This window comes from Myotis daubentonii, chromosome 3 (genome assembly GCF_963259705.1).
Source record: "Myotis daubentonii chromosome 3, mMyoDau2.1, whole genome shotgun sequence".
In the NCBI taxonomy this organism is placed as follows: domain Eukaryota; kingdom Metazoa; phylum Chordata; class Mammalia; order Chiroptera; family Vespertilionidae; genus Myotis; species Myotis daubentonii.
The window spans coordinates 3932783-3949344 of record NC_081842.1 but is presented as its reverse complement, the minus strand read 5'-3'; the positions used below and the strand labels follow the sequence as shown (position 1 = coordinate 3949344).

General features: G+C 43.2%; 2 protein-coding genes across 8 annotated transcripts in view; one reads left to right on the top strand and one right to left on the bottom strand.

Annotated features, from left to right (window-relative positions):
* Positions 1-7698, bottom strand: part of TTC3 (tetratricopeptide repeat domain 3) — a 103980-nt gene extending 96282 nt beyond the window's left edge. For 3 of the 5 annotated variants that reach the window (XM_059686425.1, XM_059686426.1, XM_059686427.1), the window contains exon 1: positions 7559-7693. The gene's annotated coding sequence lies outside the window, so the exon portion shown is untranslated. Of the gene's footprint in view, positions 1-7558 lie in introns of all 5 variants that reach the window. The other 2 variants (XM_059686431.1, XM_059686436.1) reach the window with 1 other exon arrangement.
* PIGP (phosphatidylinositol glycan anchor biosynthesis class P) lies at positions 7000-15523 on the top strand. Of its 3 annotated transcripts, XM_059686445.1 has the most exons (5): positions 7951-8088; positions 8564-8660; positions 10361-10433; positions 13020-13138; positions 15185-15523. In XM_059686445.1, the coding sequence occupies exons 2-5, from the start codon at positions 8579-8581 to the stop codon at positions 15313-15315; spliced, it is 405 nt and encodes a 134-aa protein (XP_059542428.1). In that variant the 5' UTR covers positions 7951-8088; positions 8564-8578; the 3' UTR covers positions 15316-15523. The 3 variants fall into 3 exon arrangements, 2 of the variants coding, with proteins under 2 accessions (XP_059542428.1, XP_059542427.1); XR_009451740.1 differs by lacking the exon at positions 10361-10433 and having other exon boundaries at positions 7000-8088; positions 15185-15205; XM_059686444.1 differs by lacking the exon at positions 7951-8088 and having other exon boundaries at positions 8562-8660.
* The last annotated feature ends 1039 nt before the right edge of the window (positions 15524-16562 follow it).

The following is a 16562-nucleotide window of genomic DNA, read 5'->3' as shown; positions in this document are numbered from 1 at the left end:
AAGCTGATATATAAATCCTATCAGAAGAAAAGCACCCCCCAACCAGACTCTCAAGAATCCCAGAGAAAGATCAGCTAGGAGTTCATAATCGAAAATCACTAAATGCAGAAAGTTACAGTCCACCATGAGGGAACACAGCAGAAAAAAAAATAAGCAACAAATTTAGACCTCCTAAGTACATCAGACACTGGGATTGCCAATACAGTCTACAGAATATGTATGGATTCAAAAAACTGAACAAGAAACATTAGACCAAAGGAAAAAATAAAAGACTGGGTATATCTTACAAAGAACTAAGTGAAACTTTTAGAAACTTAAAATATAGTTGTTAAAAGTAAGAGAAAAAAATGGATGAGTTAAAGAGAAGATTAGACACAGTTGAAGAAAAAATTAATGATCTGGAAGATGTGCCTGGTGAAATTACCCAGCATTGTATATTCTGGAAAAAGAAACAAGGAAATAAAAATATGAAAGATAAAAAGTAAGTGATCTGCATACACTCTGATACATATATATTCAGTTAAATTTCCAGAACACATGCCTCAGAATATTCTACACCCCATGAAAGACAAAGTTCAGAATCAGAAAACATGGGTACATAAACGAGGATAAATAAAGAGTAATCTCCATCTAGACTTATAAGTGAAAGGTCATAACATCAAAGACAGAAAATCCAATGTAGCCAAAAGAAAAAGAATATTTTCTTCAAAGCTTAATAAGCAAAACTGGCAGCAGAACTTGCATGTAAAACATCTTCACGATGCAGACAGAAAATAAACTATCAATCTAGAAGTGTATATGCCTCAAAATTATCTCTCAGGAACAAGGGTAAATAAAAGTAATTTTAGATAAAAACTGGATTTAACCAAGATATCCCAGAGTTGACACCAAGAGATTGAACGAACTTCTTAGAAAATAGCAAAGACATAGTCTCAGTGAATTAAAAGAGAAATCCAGAACTATTTTCTTTATAAGAGAAACATAAACTATAAAGATATTTTTTAAAGTGACAGTGAAACAAAGTAAAAGAATATTCTGTAAATTATTACCAAAAGAAAGGTGGGATAGACAAAACATTAGGCATGGAGAGGATCACAACATATTTCCACTAGGAAAGTAATAAGCTTGCATGTATCTCATCAAATAGCCTCAAAATACAGAAAAAGAAAAAGTGTTAGGACTACAAGAAGTCTATTAGAATAGTGGACACTGCAACACATCTCTCTCAATTAGGTCAAACAAACAAAAATTAACAGACAGTCTGAACAACACAATTTACCAGCTTGACCAAGTGGATACATAACAATTAGTACACATACTCTTCACAGGTACACACAGAATAAAATTCACTATGTACAAGACCATAAAGCAAGGGCAAACAATTTTTTAAGACAAAATGCACATTATGTTCTCTAACAACAATTAAGAAATGAGTAAAAAGAAAAAATGTTAATGTAAATAAGTTTGAAAATTTAAAAACATGTAAGTCAAAGAAGAATTCAAAATGAACATCTAAAAAATGCTTATATTTGAAAGTTAATTAAAACACTATAAATTAAATCATGTTAGATAAAGCAAAAATGACCTTTGAAGAAGTTTATGGCTTTATATGCTTATACTGGGAAAAAGGAATAACTAAAAATTAATAAGCATGCAATTTAAGTTAAAAAATAATGTAAAAATAAACCCAAAGGAAGAAAATAAATAAATAAGAAAAGATATCAATGAACTAAAAAAACAAAAATATAATAGAAAGGACTACTTAGGCCAAAAATTATTCCTCTGCCAAGATTAATCAAATTAATTAATCTACTTGATTAATTAGTTTTTGCAAGACTAATCAAGAAAAAAAAAGAGTAGTCGCACACAAATAACAATCACAATAAGGGAACACAATCACAGATAAAATAGATTTAAGACAGTAACATGAACTTGATGCCAATAAACTTGAAATTTTTGTTGAAAGGTCAAATTTCTAAAACTTACTAAACTGACTAAAGGAAACACCTAATTTCAACTGCTAATTTCTACTAAATTATTAACATCTGCAATTCTTTCGCAAAGAAAACATTCGCTCTGACAGTTAAATTCCGCTAAACTTTCAAGAGACAAATCACTCCATTCAAACTGGCTCAGGAAAGAGAAAAAGACCTACTCCCTAACTGGTATAAGGCATGTGTAACCTTAATATCAAAGTCAGACTAGACAGTCAATAAAGAACAATGGCAGGTGATTTCATTCATAAGGCAAATACAAAAATCCCAAGTAAAGTGTTAGCAAGCTCTATCTAGTAGTTTGCAAAAAGACAATTCACCAACAACAATTTGGGTTTATCTCAGGAAGGAATGTAAGAATTAAGAATTTTAAAATGTGTTAAGTGGAATCCATTACATGTAACACATTAAAGGAGAAAAAACTCAAGATATTCTCAGCAGATGCAGAAAAGCATGTGACAAAATCCCAAAGACTTCCCTAACTTAAAGAGTATCTACAAAAATTCATAACATTGTTTTTAATGGAGAAGCATTCCCTTAAAAGTCAGGAACAAGACTTTTATGTCCACTATAATCACTTCTAATGAACAACCATAATCACTTCCACTAAACATAGATCTAAAAGCATGCCAGCATATTAAGACAAGAAAAACAAAAGGGAAAATTGAAAGAACTCAGAGTCACTATTTGTAAATGATATAATTATCCATATAGAAACCCAAAAGAATTACAGAAAATATTAGAAACAAATAGATGACTAAAGATCAATATTTTAAAATCCATTAACTCTCCATTTACCAACAATAAACAGAAACTAGAATCTTAAAAAAAACAAGTTTATAATAGCAAACAAACCTACTAGAAACATCGAAATCAACATTTAAAAACTGTTAGATGTGCCCTGACCGGTTTTGCTCAGTGGATAGAGCGTCGGCCTGCGGACTCAAGGGTCCCAGGTTCGATTCTGGTCAGGGGCATGTACCTTGGTTGCTGGCCACATCCCCAGTAGGGGGTGTGCAGGAGGCAGCTGATTGATGCTTCTCTCTCATCGATGTTTCTAACTCTCTATCCCTCTCCCTTCCTCTCTGTAAAAAATCAATAAAATATATTTTTAAAAAAACAACTGTTAGATGTGTATGGAGAAAATTACAAAACTCTATTAAAAGACATTTAAAACCTAAATACATAGAAATACCACGTTCTCAGACAGGAAGGTTCAAAATCTTAAAGATTTCAATTCTCCCCCGAACTTATTTAATCAATTCCAATTCATTCCCAAAGAATGTTTCATGTCAGGTGACAAACTGATTCTTAAAACAAGAACAAAGATCCAACAGCTGAGACTCAAGCCCCACCCCCTGCCCCGCCCTCAATTATCAAGATTTCTGGTTACGCTATAGCATTAGAAATTAAGACAGTGGTATCAACACAGACATGGACAAGCGGACAAGTGGCACAGAAAGGTTAGCCAGAAACAAAGCCATGCATATAGAGAGTAAACATGAAAAGGAGGTGGTTCAGGGATCACTGGTGAACAGAGAATCATTTCAATAGATGATCAGAGGACAACTGTAGCCACTTGGGGGGGGGTGAAATGAGCATTACTGCCTCACACCATACACAAAAATCAATACAGATGGGTTATGAAGTTAAATGTGAAAGGCATCATTTTAAAACTTCTAGAAAGGAACACAGGAGAATGTCTCTACAATCCCAGGGCTAATGGAAAGTTTCCAATTAGACTACATTAAAACTAAGAACTTCTGTTCACCAAAACAAAAACATCAAGAGTTAAAAGATAGGTCACAGAAGGTATTTACAGTGCATATAATCAATAAAGGACCGGTGTTACAGTTTATTAGTTTTTAAAAGTCAACCCAATAGAAAAATGGGTAAAAAATATGCCAGGTATTTCACAACAGGAAAACAGAAGGTTTGTAAACATGAAAAGAAAACTCACTAATAATCAAAGAATTACAAATTAAAACCACAATGATACATCACTTCATACCCATTTGATTGGCAAATATTAAGAAGTCTGATGATAACAAGTGTGATATAGATCAACTAGAACTCTTACACACTGCTAGTCAAAGTATATAATTTGACAAACTGCTGGCCAAAGTATAAGGTAATACAACCACTTCAGAAAACAATTTGGTATCACTTTGTAAAGTCCGATATTCATGACCCATAACCCACAATTCCACTTCTACCAGATAGCTTATCACAGTGGTGTCCACCCCTTTTTTATTCACAAACCATCAAAATGCCTTTAAAAATTACATACTCTTCATAGTTTAAGAAGACAATGAAAATTTTTTGCCTAAATTTAAATGAACTTCTGGAATATCAGTGACATTTTAAAATAAAAGTGAAATATCACTGGTTTAAACTGTATTATAATTACTGCAGCAAAGTTAATAAAAATACTAACTATATACAGTGACAATTACACATAAAAAGTTAAAATTTTTTGGAATGCAGCTCCTAAGGAGATGGGAAGTGCCTGCTCTGAAAGAGGCTTTCCCTAACACTAAACACTGTATTTTAAATTATCCCTTTTTTCTGTGTAGTTTTCCCACTTGGGGTAATGCTCTAGGCAGATTCCATGGGGGTGAGTGGAACTGTGAAAAAAAAGGGGGGAAACCAGAACCAGAAGGAGGCCACTGTGATAAGCCTTAGGCATTACCAATTTCAGGAAGTACATATGAAACCTGACCTATAAGTTGATTCATAAACATCACTTGTGCCCAAGTCCTCCCTAGAAAATCATCATCATTCCCTGGGCGGCATATACCCAGTGAGAAAATTAGAGAAATTCTTGCAACTGTGTCCTAGAATATATGTACAAGAACCTTCATTAATAGCAAAACCTAGAACCAAAATGCCCATCAACCAAAGAATGCATACACTGTGTTATATTCGCCCATGGAATATTACACAGCAAAGAAAAATGACAATTTAAATCTATACTTGTTTTGAGAGAAATAAGCAAGTCCAAGAAAAACTGTATCCAGTATTCCTTTTTTAAAAAACTCAAAAACAACAGATACCATACATTGTTAACGGATGTATACATATCTGATAAAATTATTTTTTAAGAAGCAATGAATGACACAATTCAGAAGATAAGTCACTCTGGAGGTGAGCACATTCAATACAGGTTATTTTGTGTGTGTGTTTGTTTGTTTGTTTTTGGAATGAGTGGTGGATCTATGTGTTCATTTTATTATTTTGCTTCACAAGTAGGTTATATATATTCTGAATGTATCAAATATTACATTAAATAAAGAAAAAAGATTTTTAAAAACAATTCATCATATGAAAAAAAGTAGTTAAATCATCTCATCTGCCACTAGAGAGGTACATGATGGAAATTATTACCTTTATATCAACCATAGGAACTGACATACATTAGGTACAAAATAAATGTTTATTGCAATTAATCTTATGAGGATCAAGTTAGATAAAGACTGAGCCAGTTAGTTGCTTGAGATAAACCCGGCTAGAGCAGAAGCCAAATTTAGCCGCAAGCTAAAGTTATAAGGTAGCTGGTCATTAAAGAGAAGGCAGAAATGTAAATAAAAGTTAGCAAGGATGAGAGAAAATGAGCACCCTCACTCAATACCAGTGAGAGTCACAATTAGAACCACCATTTTGAGAGCTTCTGTGATTTTTGGTTAAGTTGAAAATGCACATATTACTACCAAGGACTAGGTGTATTTCCCGGAGAAATTTCCAAATGTGTGCACAAGCATACAAGCACAAAGATGTTTATTGTGGGTTTGTTTTTAAGAGTAAAAAACCAGAAACAACCTCAAAGTCCATCAACAGAGAAATGGATAAATAATGGTATATTCATACAATGGTTTTCTATACCAGCAATTAAAATGAACGAACCAAAGATAACTCAAATTTCCAATTTATTTTTTTATAAATATCAAAAGGTAATGCTGATTGTAAGAAAGCAAGTTGCAAAAAGATACATTTTCTTCATACCATTAAAGTTTAAAAGCACACTATATTATTGCTTATGGATTCACCGTGATCCAAGTATACTGGTAAAATACTATGCAAGGGAATGATATTCACAAACCTAAACATGGTGGCTACCTCTACGGAAGGAAGGGGAGGAAACGAGACCATCTCCAATACCTACAATTTTAGTTCTTTAAAAAAACAAATCTAAAGTAAATTTGGCAAAATTATTACATCTGTAAATCTGAGTCAAGGATTGGTTAGACACCCTCCCTTAGTATTGCATATATGAAGTATATCAGAAATTAAAAAGGAAAATTAGGCAAGAGTAAGACAATCAAGCAAATGAACACCAAAACGCAGCCCTAGAGCAGAGAGCAGGCACCTTTCTTTGCACAAGAGGAGTAGTTGGGTCCCTAACGGATTTTAAGTTTCTTTCTCTGCATATCCTGATAATAAATCCCATTTCCCTTCGAATAAAAATGCCAATTTCTTGGAATAATAATAATAAAGTCCTAGCTAGAGCTGGAACAATGAGAAAACTGCTCCCAGAGGAGGAGAAGGAGTACAATCTTAAAACGTCTACCTGGTTGCCCTCGCCAGGATGTCGGGCAGAATGGAGAAAGCGAATTTACGTGAACGGCATCGAACACTGCGTGAGCCGTTCAGTATTAGCGAGACCGCCAGGGCCCGCTAGATGTTATTGATTTTGCAAATATTGGAAAAAGCCTGCAATCCAAGCAGGGCTCTGGGGGTGTAGGGCGCCTCCGGAAAAGGCACGCCTGGTAGCGCCGGAACCCACCTACGCCTCCGCTTCATTCTGGGGCGCGGGCCCCCCTAGTGAATGGGCGGGCTCGACGCGGGAGATGCCGTCAGCAACACGCAGCAGCTGGCGGGACGCAGCAGTCCCCCCGCCCCGTTAGCTCCGGGGGTGGGGGAGGCTCCGCAGAGGCGTCAGAGAGGGGAGGGCTCAGGGGACGGGAGGGGCCCGCCCCAACTGGAAAACAGGTGGCGCAGACACGGGAAACACAAAACACGGAGGACGAGGCGTGCACGAACGTTCCCGCACACCGCACACTGGCCACGCACTCCACAGGGCCCAGGCGCACGCCGCGCACGGGGACACGCGAGGACGCACGCCCGGGCGAGGGATGCTGCAGGCGGGGGTCGCGCACCCCCCGAGAGGGGCAGTAACACCAAGTGGGGTCACCCAACCGGCCGGGGGCGCCCGCGCCGTCGCTGGGAAGATCCCGCCCGGACCCCAAAGGGCTGGAGGCGAGCCACGGGCGCGTGCCTGCGCGCTGCGGCCGGAGGACCCCTCGCCGAGCAGCGGTGTCGCCCTCAAGACGAGGGTGCGCGGGCGGCCAGGGGATGCGCACACACGGGGGCCACTCCCACCCTCGCACAGATGCCCGAGGGGCCCACGCTGGCAGAAGGGGGACACCAGACAAAAGGGACACACCCACTCGGGCCGACAAAGGCGGCCACACCCCCAGCGCACCGGCATCCCAGCCCACGCACCCCATCCCACGCAAACACGCCGCGGGCACCCCAGCGAGCGACGCGCACACACCCACACTCACCACACACCCACGGAGAGGACCTGGCGGGCCGCTCTTCCCGGGCATCTCGGCTTCTGTGCGACACGGTGGCACATCCAGGAGCCCTGCCGCGCGCCAGCGGTGCACTCACCCGGGCCCGCCGACCGCAAGCCTCGGTCGCGGGCCGCCGACGCCACCGCTGCCGCCTGCGGCCCTCCACGTCAGCCAGCGCGAGCGGCAGCTGGCAGCGGCGCGGGCGGCAGCGCGTCACGTGGGCGGCAGCGCACATGCGCAGTCGCTCCGCCCCGCCCCCTCCTCCGCGGCGGCGGCGGGCGAGCGATCCCGCGGGACCCCGCGCTCTCGAGCTCCGGCCGGACCAGGCTCGCGGTGCGCCTGCGCCCGGACGGGAGGCGCCGTCGCCCCTCGGCTCCTCGCTCGGCTTCTCCTCTCTCGCCGTTGCGGCTGCCGGGCCGGCGCTTGCGCAGGGGACTCCTCGCTGACTGGCCGCGCTGTTGGGAGGGGCCTGAGTGGGCGCCGGAAGGAGCCCAGGTCGAGGACCACCTTGACCTCATACGTGGAACAGTAGCCAACCTCCCCCCACACCCACGAGGTCAGGTGCTGGGACCTGGGTGCCGCGGCCCGGACCCGGGGAGGCCGCGCCCTGCCCAGCTCTTCCCTCTCCGCAGAGAGGCGAAGCCTGCAGATTGCAGGGGGGCCTTCAAATACTCCCCGTCGCCCCCCCCCCCCTCCGTCCCCCGGCCCCGAGCTCCTCCGCAGGCTGTGCGCGTGCTGGCGAGTGTGCGCGTGTGCACGCGAGGTCTGGCAGCCGCTGTGCGCGTGCAGGTCAGGCGTGGGTGCTGGTGAACGCGCGTGCAAGCGGGCGTGTGTTGGGGGGGTGTGCGCAGGACAGCCGTTCGCAGTGGTTTAGGCTGGAAGGAAAACACGCTGCAGCGGCTGCGCCCGTGGCCCGTGGCTGAGCGATGAGGTTATGACAGCCCAGTGCGGGGAGCACATCCCTGATGGTGACTGTGTTTCCTTCCCACAGATTGTCTCCAAGGGAAAATGGTGGAAAATTCACCGTCGCCGTTGCCAGAAAGAGCGATTTATGGCTTTGTTCTTTTCTTAAGCTCCCAATTTGGCTTCAGTAAGTACTTTCCCGATGGATGGCCACGGCCTTGCTCTGGTGTTCAAGGTCAAGGAAATGACTGCCTTTGTTATTAGAGTGCGCACACGAACTGTGGTTCTTCCTACCTATGCCTCTTTTTAAGAAAACCTGAAGGGGACTCATGTTGGTTCAGAGGGTTCTGTGAGCCAGGTAGTAGCCTGAAAGGTTTAATCTCAAGCGCTGTTCATACGGCACCAGGGAGGATCGCCCAGTGGATAGAACCTGGGGCCTGTGGTCATGTTCTGGTGGACAAGACAAGTACATCTACACTTAACACTCAGCGTGGCGCGTGCCATGGGAGCCCAGGGAGAGACAGGGAACAGAAATCAGTTCGCCTTCTTCCCAGCCACGAGGAGGAGGGAAGTGGGAAGGCCCTGGCTCCTGTGCTGCTGTGGCAGCTGGGGAGTGAAGGGAATGAATGAGGCTGGAGGAGTCGGGTGCGTTTCTATCCTGGGGCTCCCTCAATCCCTGTGAGATCCCATTGCACAGGTAAGAGAAACCGGTGCTCACAGAGCCACACACCAGGCCCCACATCTCTCCCCAGAAGGAGTTGAGAAATACGAGGGGACAAGAGGGAGAGAATTTGGGGTACTCATAATCCAACTTTTTGGAATTTTGTGGGCACGAGGAAGGTGGGGGGTGTGAACCTTAACTGCATCAGTTGGGTGGAGAAGTCGATGGAGTGAGGTTATAACTTGGGTTCAAAGCTGGGCTCTTCCGCAGATTAGCTGTGTGGCCTGAGACCATTTCCTTCACTTCTTTGAGATTTCAGGTGTAAAAAAATGGTGACTGTTTATTCTGTGCTTATCATTCCCAAGACAGTCCTGTGGGGTGGATGTTGTTATTGAAACAAAAAGCTCTACTGATGAGAATACTGAGACACACAGTCCGTAAAAAATAGAGCTAGAGCCCCACCTGGGGTGGCTCAGTGGATAGAGCGTTGGACTGAAGACTGAAGGGTCCCAGGTTCGATTCCAGTCAAGGGCACATGCCCAGGCTGTGGGCTCAGGAGACAGCCGGTCAATGATTCTTATCACTGATGTTTCTATCTCTCTCTCCCTCTCCCTTCCTCTCTGAATCAATAAAAAACATATTAAAAAAAAAAAATAGAGCTAGAATGTGAACCCAGACACCGGGTGGACTTCACTTTGCTGCCTCTCATGGCCTGTTGGAGCCCCTCTTGTCAGAGAAACTGTGCTCCCACCGGGAATCGAACCATGACCTTCTGGTTCATAGGTCAACACTCCACCACTGAGCCACACCAGCTGGGCTCCTGTCACTTTTTTACCACAATAAAAAGATATAAGGTAATTGTGATAACAAGAGTGATGCAAATAAGGAGCTAGGACAGGGGTCCTCAAACTACAGCCCGTGGGCCACATGCAAATACAAATATTGTATTTGTTCCCGTTTTTTTTACTTCAAAATAAAATAGGTGCAGTGTGCATAGGAATTTGTTCATAGTTTTTTTTTAAACTATAGTCCGGCCCTCCAACGGTCTGAGGGACAGTGAACTGGCCCCCTGTTTAAAAAGTTTGAGGACCCCTGAGCTAGGAGAACGGAAAGGAGGGAACACTCATTTCTGAGTGGATCAGGGAGGCTTGACGGGAGCTTTTTGTTTCATGTGACCCTCGGGAGATGAGATGCAAGCTCACTGGCCTTTTCTCGCCTCCTTACAGTCCTGTACCTCGTGTGGGCTTTTGTTCCCGAGTCTTGGCTGAACGCCTTAAGCTTGACCTATTGGCCTCAAAAGTAAGTTTAATATGTTGCTTAAATAAAATAAGAGTACATTAATGCTGTTTTGAAGGATCAGATTTTTTGTTAAGACTACTCAAATCTTAAATACTCTTTTAAGATCCATAAATAGCCAAATAGAAATGTAAAGTTTCTTAAAGGTCATTATTGATATATCTCCAATTAAAAATGATGTGTTGAATGCATGTTTGTCTTCCTTTCCTCCCAACACCTTGCTAAAGTAACTCTGTAGGGAAAAAAAGATATTTTTTAAGGTAACGAATAATGGGATAGCAAGTAAGAAGTATCAACAAAATTTTAGAGTTGTACATAGGTGAGCGGTAACTGACTTAGTTTCCACTTTTTCACATTGCTGAAGTAGAGAAGCCAGCAAGAATAGCTGTGCCCTAGAATTCCAGAAAGGCTAGAAATTGGACATACAGATATCTCTTTAACGTGGTCACTCTGGATTGAGCTGAAAACAGTGTTTAAGGCGCACAAGACCCCCAATCCCCTCCTCATCCCTTAAGGCAGGGAGACTGGCCCTCCCTCCCCTACAGAAGACAGTTTTACTCTCTGAAACGTTGAGTAAGAGTCTGTAAGACATTAGGTCTGATCCTGCGAATGAGGCACCTTATCTCTCACTTATGTACAACTAAAGACAGGGAAGAGAATGGAAATCATTGCATTGCTGAGTAATAAGACGCCCCAAGCACCTTTCCTCACTAGACTCCCAGGCTTGTGGCTGCCAGGCCTATGCCGCCGTGCTCCTCCCAGCAAAACAGGAGGCGCTTCCCTAAGGAAGTTGACCAGCTTAGGGGAAAGCATCTGTAATCTCTGACATTTGGCGGTCCTGCAGTGAGACTCGCCAGTTTGCCATCCTGGCCCACATACACACAGGGCTTCCAATAACCTTGTTAGTACTTCATTTTTCATTTTAACTTACCATTTTATAAAAGCCTCTAAAATGAAATACAAAAGAAAAAAAGGGAACTTGAAGGAAAGGAGCTAATGGAAGGAACAGAAGAAAATCACCATGAAACAAGAATAGAATAGGAATGTTTAAGGAATTACTACTGTTTTTGGAAATATCTATGTATACATAAAAGGCTAATATGCTAAGTGTTCGACCATCCAACTGGTTGCTATGACGCGCACTGACCACCAGGGGGCAGACACTCAACGCAGGAGCTGCTGTGATGCGCACTGGCCATTTACAGAGAAAAGGCACCACAGACCTGGCGCCCAGAAAGCAACACTTGGCTTCCCCCAAGTGGGACACAGGCCCCGCCATCACCCTGGAGCGATACCCCACCAAATCGCAGCTGACATTGCAGAGATCCCATGGTGCAAAATGCGGCCCACAACTCAGCCCAGCCTAGAAACGGTGGCTGTGGGCGCTGGGTAGGTAATGACATCACCTAGCAACGCCTGGCTTCCTCTCCCTAGCAACTAGCCTCCTTGCAGTTTCTTCAGCCCAGGAATACAACTTGCTTTATAGCCAGGTGAAAGCATTTTACACTTTAACCAAATGTCTGTGAAGCGTTTTCCCATGCCTCGTCTCATTTGATCCTCACAGAAGTCCTGGAGTAGGTAGATAGTAGACTCTGTGGAATCCTATTTTCTTTTCATTAGCCGGAAAATGGAGATTTAGAAAGCTTAGAAACTTGACCTGATTGAAAAGAAGTAAGAAATGGTGGACCTTGAAAATGACTTCAGGTTTTCTCACTGCGCAGATATAGTCAAACACTGCTGCAGTTAAATATTTTACCCTTTGTTCGCCCTGCGTGATCTACAATAATAATCTGCTTTGTGTTGATATTTACTGCTGTGCTGCTGACAATTGCCTGAAAGAGAAGTTGGGGTGTTTCACTGGGCTGGAAAAAGTTTAGCTACATCAGAAAGCAGGTCTAACTAAACAAGTTTATTTTTTATCTATAAAAAGCTAAGTTGACTCATGCATGTGCAATACATGTAACACTCTTGCTGGTGCCAATCGCACGCATGTGTTTCGATCTGTCATTGTCGATCTTGAATTTGGTTGACACTTCTATTATAGAGAAAGGGCAAGCAGCGATATTAAAATATTTCTTCTAATTAATGTCCTTTCAGTGTGTGTGAATTTGTGCACCAGGCTACTAGTGTATATATAACAGCCAAAATTGAAATTTTAATTGATGGGTTAGAGATAAACCAAAGGTAATATCCAGAAAGTAGAAAAAAGACAGCAAATGGAAAAAAATAAGGAAAATATAACAGGGTGAAAAAATCTTAACTCTTAGACGTTCCAGAAAGGGAAAACAGTAGGAGAAAATGACTAAAGAAACAGTGCACCCAGTTCAGACCTGCAGTCACTTGATGAGCTTGCTCAGCTGCATTGAGAGGCATATTGGAGCCCTTCCTGGCAGAGAATCTGGGGGTTGAGTACTGATGGGAGCATGGAACATAAGCAGACAGACAAAAAGATGGCCAGCCTCGTAACTGTTTGTCTTTTAGGTACCTGTTTTACTTTAAATTTTAAAAGTTATGTTAACTTACTGATGGACTCATAAGAAGAATAGCTTTTGGGGAAGTCTGTTACCTACTGAATTTTCTCATCTGCAGGTACTGGGCAGTTGCATTGCCCGTCTACCTCCTCATTACTATAGTAATCGGGTATGTACTCCTATTTGGAGTAAACATGATGAGCACCTCGCCACTCAACTCCATTCATACAGTCACAGGTAAATTTATACCAGTGGGATGTGCTGGGGGACGGAGGACTGGGCTCTTAGTGCTTTTATCAAGAAAAGCAACCAAGAACAGGCTGCAAAAATGACACCTCGGCATACCAACTTGGAAGACATAATGCAGAGTTATACCAGAGGCAGGTTTACGTGGGAAGTAAGTTCTGATGAATACCCTGTTCATAGCACTAGGCAGCAGGTGCATTTGCCCATAAAAACCACAAGTCTATAACATGTTCCTTGACAGGTCCGCTGGCAGGAACTTCCTTTATCCTCGACAGGCAGTGTTGATGGAGGGGTGTACACAGGCCCATGCAGAGCTTGTCCAGGAGGAGGGATTTGGGGGGGGCGGTCCTCAGGATCCCTGTGTACACCTGACCACAGTAGGGTAGACAAGCCATGGCATGTTTTTGCAGTTTTATTTTTTAAAGTTCTTTTTTTCAAATCTAAAGATTAAAATAGGAAGACTCCTAAGCTTGCTTATATTCTAAAGCGTAAAGTATTTTTTAAGTTTCCAGGTATAATTTTTTAATTTTTAAAGCCTTTTTGTGTGTGTATGAGCCTGTACAATGTATTCTGCAAATCAGTTATATTTTTTTTGTTTTTAATATATATTTTTATTGATTTCAGAGAGGAAGAGAGAAATAGAAACATCAGTGATGAGAGAGAATCATTGATTGGCTGCCTCCTGCACGCCCCACACTGGGGATTGAGCCTGCAACCTGGGCATGTGCTCTTGACTGGAATTGAACCTGGGACCCTGCAGTCCACAGGCCAGCGCTCTATCCACTGAGCCAAACCGGCTAGGGCAGTTATAATTTTTTATATTTCTTTTTTAAAATATATTTTTATTAATTTCAGAGAAGAAGGTAAGGGGTGAGATAGAAACATCAATGATGAGAGAGAATCATTGACTGGCTGCCTCCTGCATGCCCCACACTGGGTGGGGATGGAGCCCACAACCTGGGCATGTGCCCTGACCAGGAGTCAAATCATGACCTCCTGGTTCACAGGTTGATGCTTCTTTTCTGGTAACCTACTGTATTCCCTGCATTCTTGACTGGAATCACGGCAAACAGACAATTTGTGCAGAAGGGAGAAAGTGTTAAGTTTATATGAATGATTGTACCAAATGACTTAATAGTTTTCAGGTGATTTAAATATATTTCTCGGCCTGAATAGGATTCTATTCCTATGAAAAATGTGCAAATGGGACTTTAACACATCATTGTACTGATGAATGAAATATTACTTTCTTACCCAAGTTAGAGATGCAAAAAAGTACTTTGCTAGCCCTAGCCAGTTTGGTCAGTGGATAAAGCACCACCTTCAGACTGAAAGGTCCCAGGTTCAATTCTGGTCAAGGGCACATGCCCGGGTTGCAGGCTCAATCCCCAGTAGGGGGTATGCAGGAGGCAGCCGATCAATGATTCTTTCATTATTGATGTTTCTCTCTCTCTCTCCCTCTCCCTTCCTCTTTGAAATCAATCTATATACTAAAAACCTAAACGACCATTACAGTGGGACGACAAGAACGAACGGTTGCTATGATGCGCACTGACCACCAGGGGGCAGCTCCTGCATTGAGTGTCTGCACTCCCTGGTGGTCAGTGCACTCCCACAGGGGGAGCTCTGTTCAGCCAGAAGCCGGGCTCATGGCTGGCAAGCGAGGCAGCAGTGGGGGGAGCCTCTCCTGCCTCCACTGCGTGCTGAGGAGCAGTGAGCAGGCAGGTGGTAAGGAGCAAGGGGTCCTGGACTACAAGAGGGATGTCCAACTGCCGGCTTAGGCCTGGACTGCGAGAGGGCACAGGCTGGGCTGAGGGACCACCTCTAGTAAAAGTATATATTTTTTTTAAAAAGTTCTTTGCTAATTTCTAGTCTAATTGGGACATTGCTTCTAAAGAGAGCATTCAAGTAATCTTTTAATGACATTTAAATGTATTTTTCATTATCCAAGCATTAGCCTAGTCAATTATGTAGTGAGTCTCCATAAAGACGGGAGAAGAACTCATTGGGTAATGAGAGCCTTTTGTCCTCTTGCAGATAACTATGCTAAAAATCAGCAGCAGAAGAAATACCAGGAAGAGGCCATCCCAGCGTTAAGAGATATTCCTATTAGCGAAGTAAATCAGATGTTCTTTCTGACTGCCAAAGAATCTTGCACCAAAAACTGAATTGTGTATACACTACCATCAAACATTTATTACAAGTTTTGGCATCATAATTTTGACCATAATTATCTCTCTTATTAATACCCAGTATTGAAATATTTTGAAAAATGTAAGTTGAACTTATCTTAGATTAAGGTCCATTAATATTGTAAAAGTTCTCAAATATTAGTTACTAAGGGACAGAATAAATAAAACATTGATCATTACCATATAGCAGGCGTTTTAACAAAAAAGTATCAGTAGAAGCAGGAAGTCCCTCCAGAGTCATTCATGTTGTCACTTTCAGGGAGCAATTGTGTCTTTCTCACTGTTTATTCTAGAGCCCAGAATGCAGACTCCAGCTGGGGGGAGGGGTTCATCTACTGTGTGTCCTTGCCATCAGATTCATGTGTAAGATGCAAATATTTATTGATTGAGTACTCACACGGACCGGGTATTTCTCTGGGTAGTGGGATGTTGCAATGAGATTCTCAAAGAGCCTACATTTTAGAGGCAGATGGAAATAGACCAAGCAAATAAAGAAGGAAATGAGTGCTGTGCAGAGAATTAAGATAGTACAGTTTCTAGAAAGTGGCTGCTTTAGATCCAGTGGTCAAGCAGGCTGCTCAGTTAGAGGCAGTTGAGGCTGAGATTTGATTGGTGAAACCAAGAGCCAGTCATATAAAGATTGGCGAGGCAGAGAGAGCTTTCAAGCAGCGAGAGCACTGACTTTTAGGTGGGAGGGAGCTGGTATTCTGGGACCTCAGCGCTTTGCATAACTCCTCTCCATAATAAAATACCTGTCTCGGGCTAGTTCTGCAGTAGTACCCAAGCTTTGCTTTTACAGTTCATAGTCACGGAGAGTCACATGGCCAGGGCTGGATGACGCCAGCCCGACTCACAGTGACTCAAATGTCGCATTGCACCCTAGTCAGCCAGGATGGCCCACTTGAGTTATAAAGCCTGTTTACCTGGCTCCCAAATATTAGAAGCAGCTTGAGTCAACCTTCGTCAGCTGCTGAGGCCCCATCCAGCCCTCTGACTGGTTTCTCAGTTAATGCACCATGGACTGGCATGTTCTGGGAGCCAAAACCAGTCTCTCTTCCCTAAATCTGGTAAGAAGAGGCTGGGCCTGCAGATCTAGAGACTTAGCCCAACCAGTGGCTTGCACAGAGATGGTGGTGGGTGGGCTGCAACTTGGGAGGTCGGGGCAGATAGCAGACAACTCAGGGTGCAGCCAGTCACCTTTGCCCATTTCCACCCATCTGATA

Bases quoted from the DNA above. Each gene is read 5' to 3' on its own strand.
- PIGP (XM_059686445.1), top strand. From the start codon at position 8,579: ATGGTGGAAAATTCACCGTCGCCGTTGCCAGAAAGAGCGATTTATGGC. The intron at 8,661-10,360 runs GTAAGTACTTTC...GCCTCCTTACAG, and splicing joins AAGCTCCCAATTTGGCTTCA to TCCTGTACCTCGTGTGGGCT. The intron at 13,139-15,184 runs GTAAATTTATAC...GTCCTCTTGCAG, and splicing joins CTCCATTCATACAGTCACAG to ATAACTATGCTAAAAATCAG.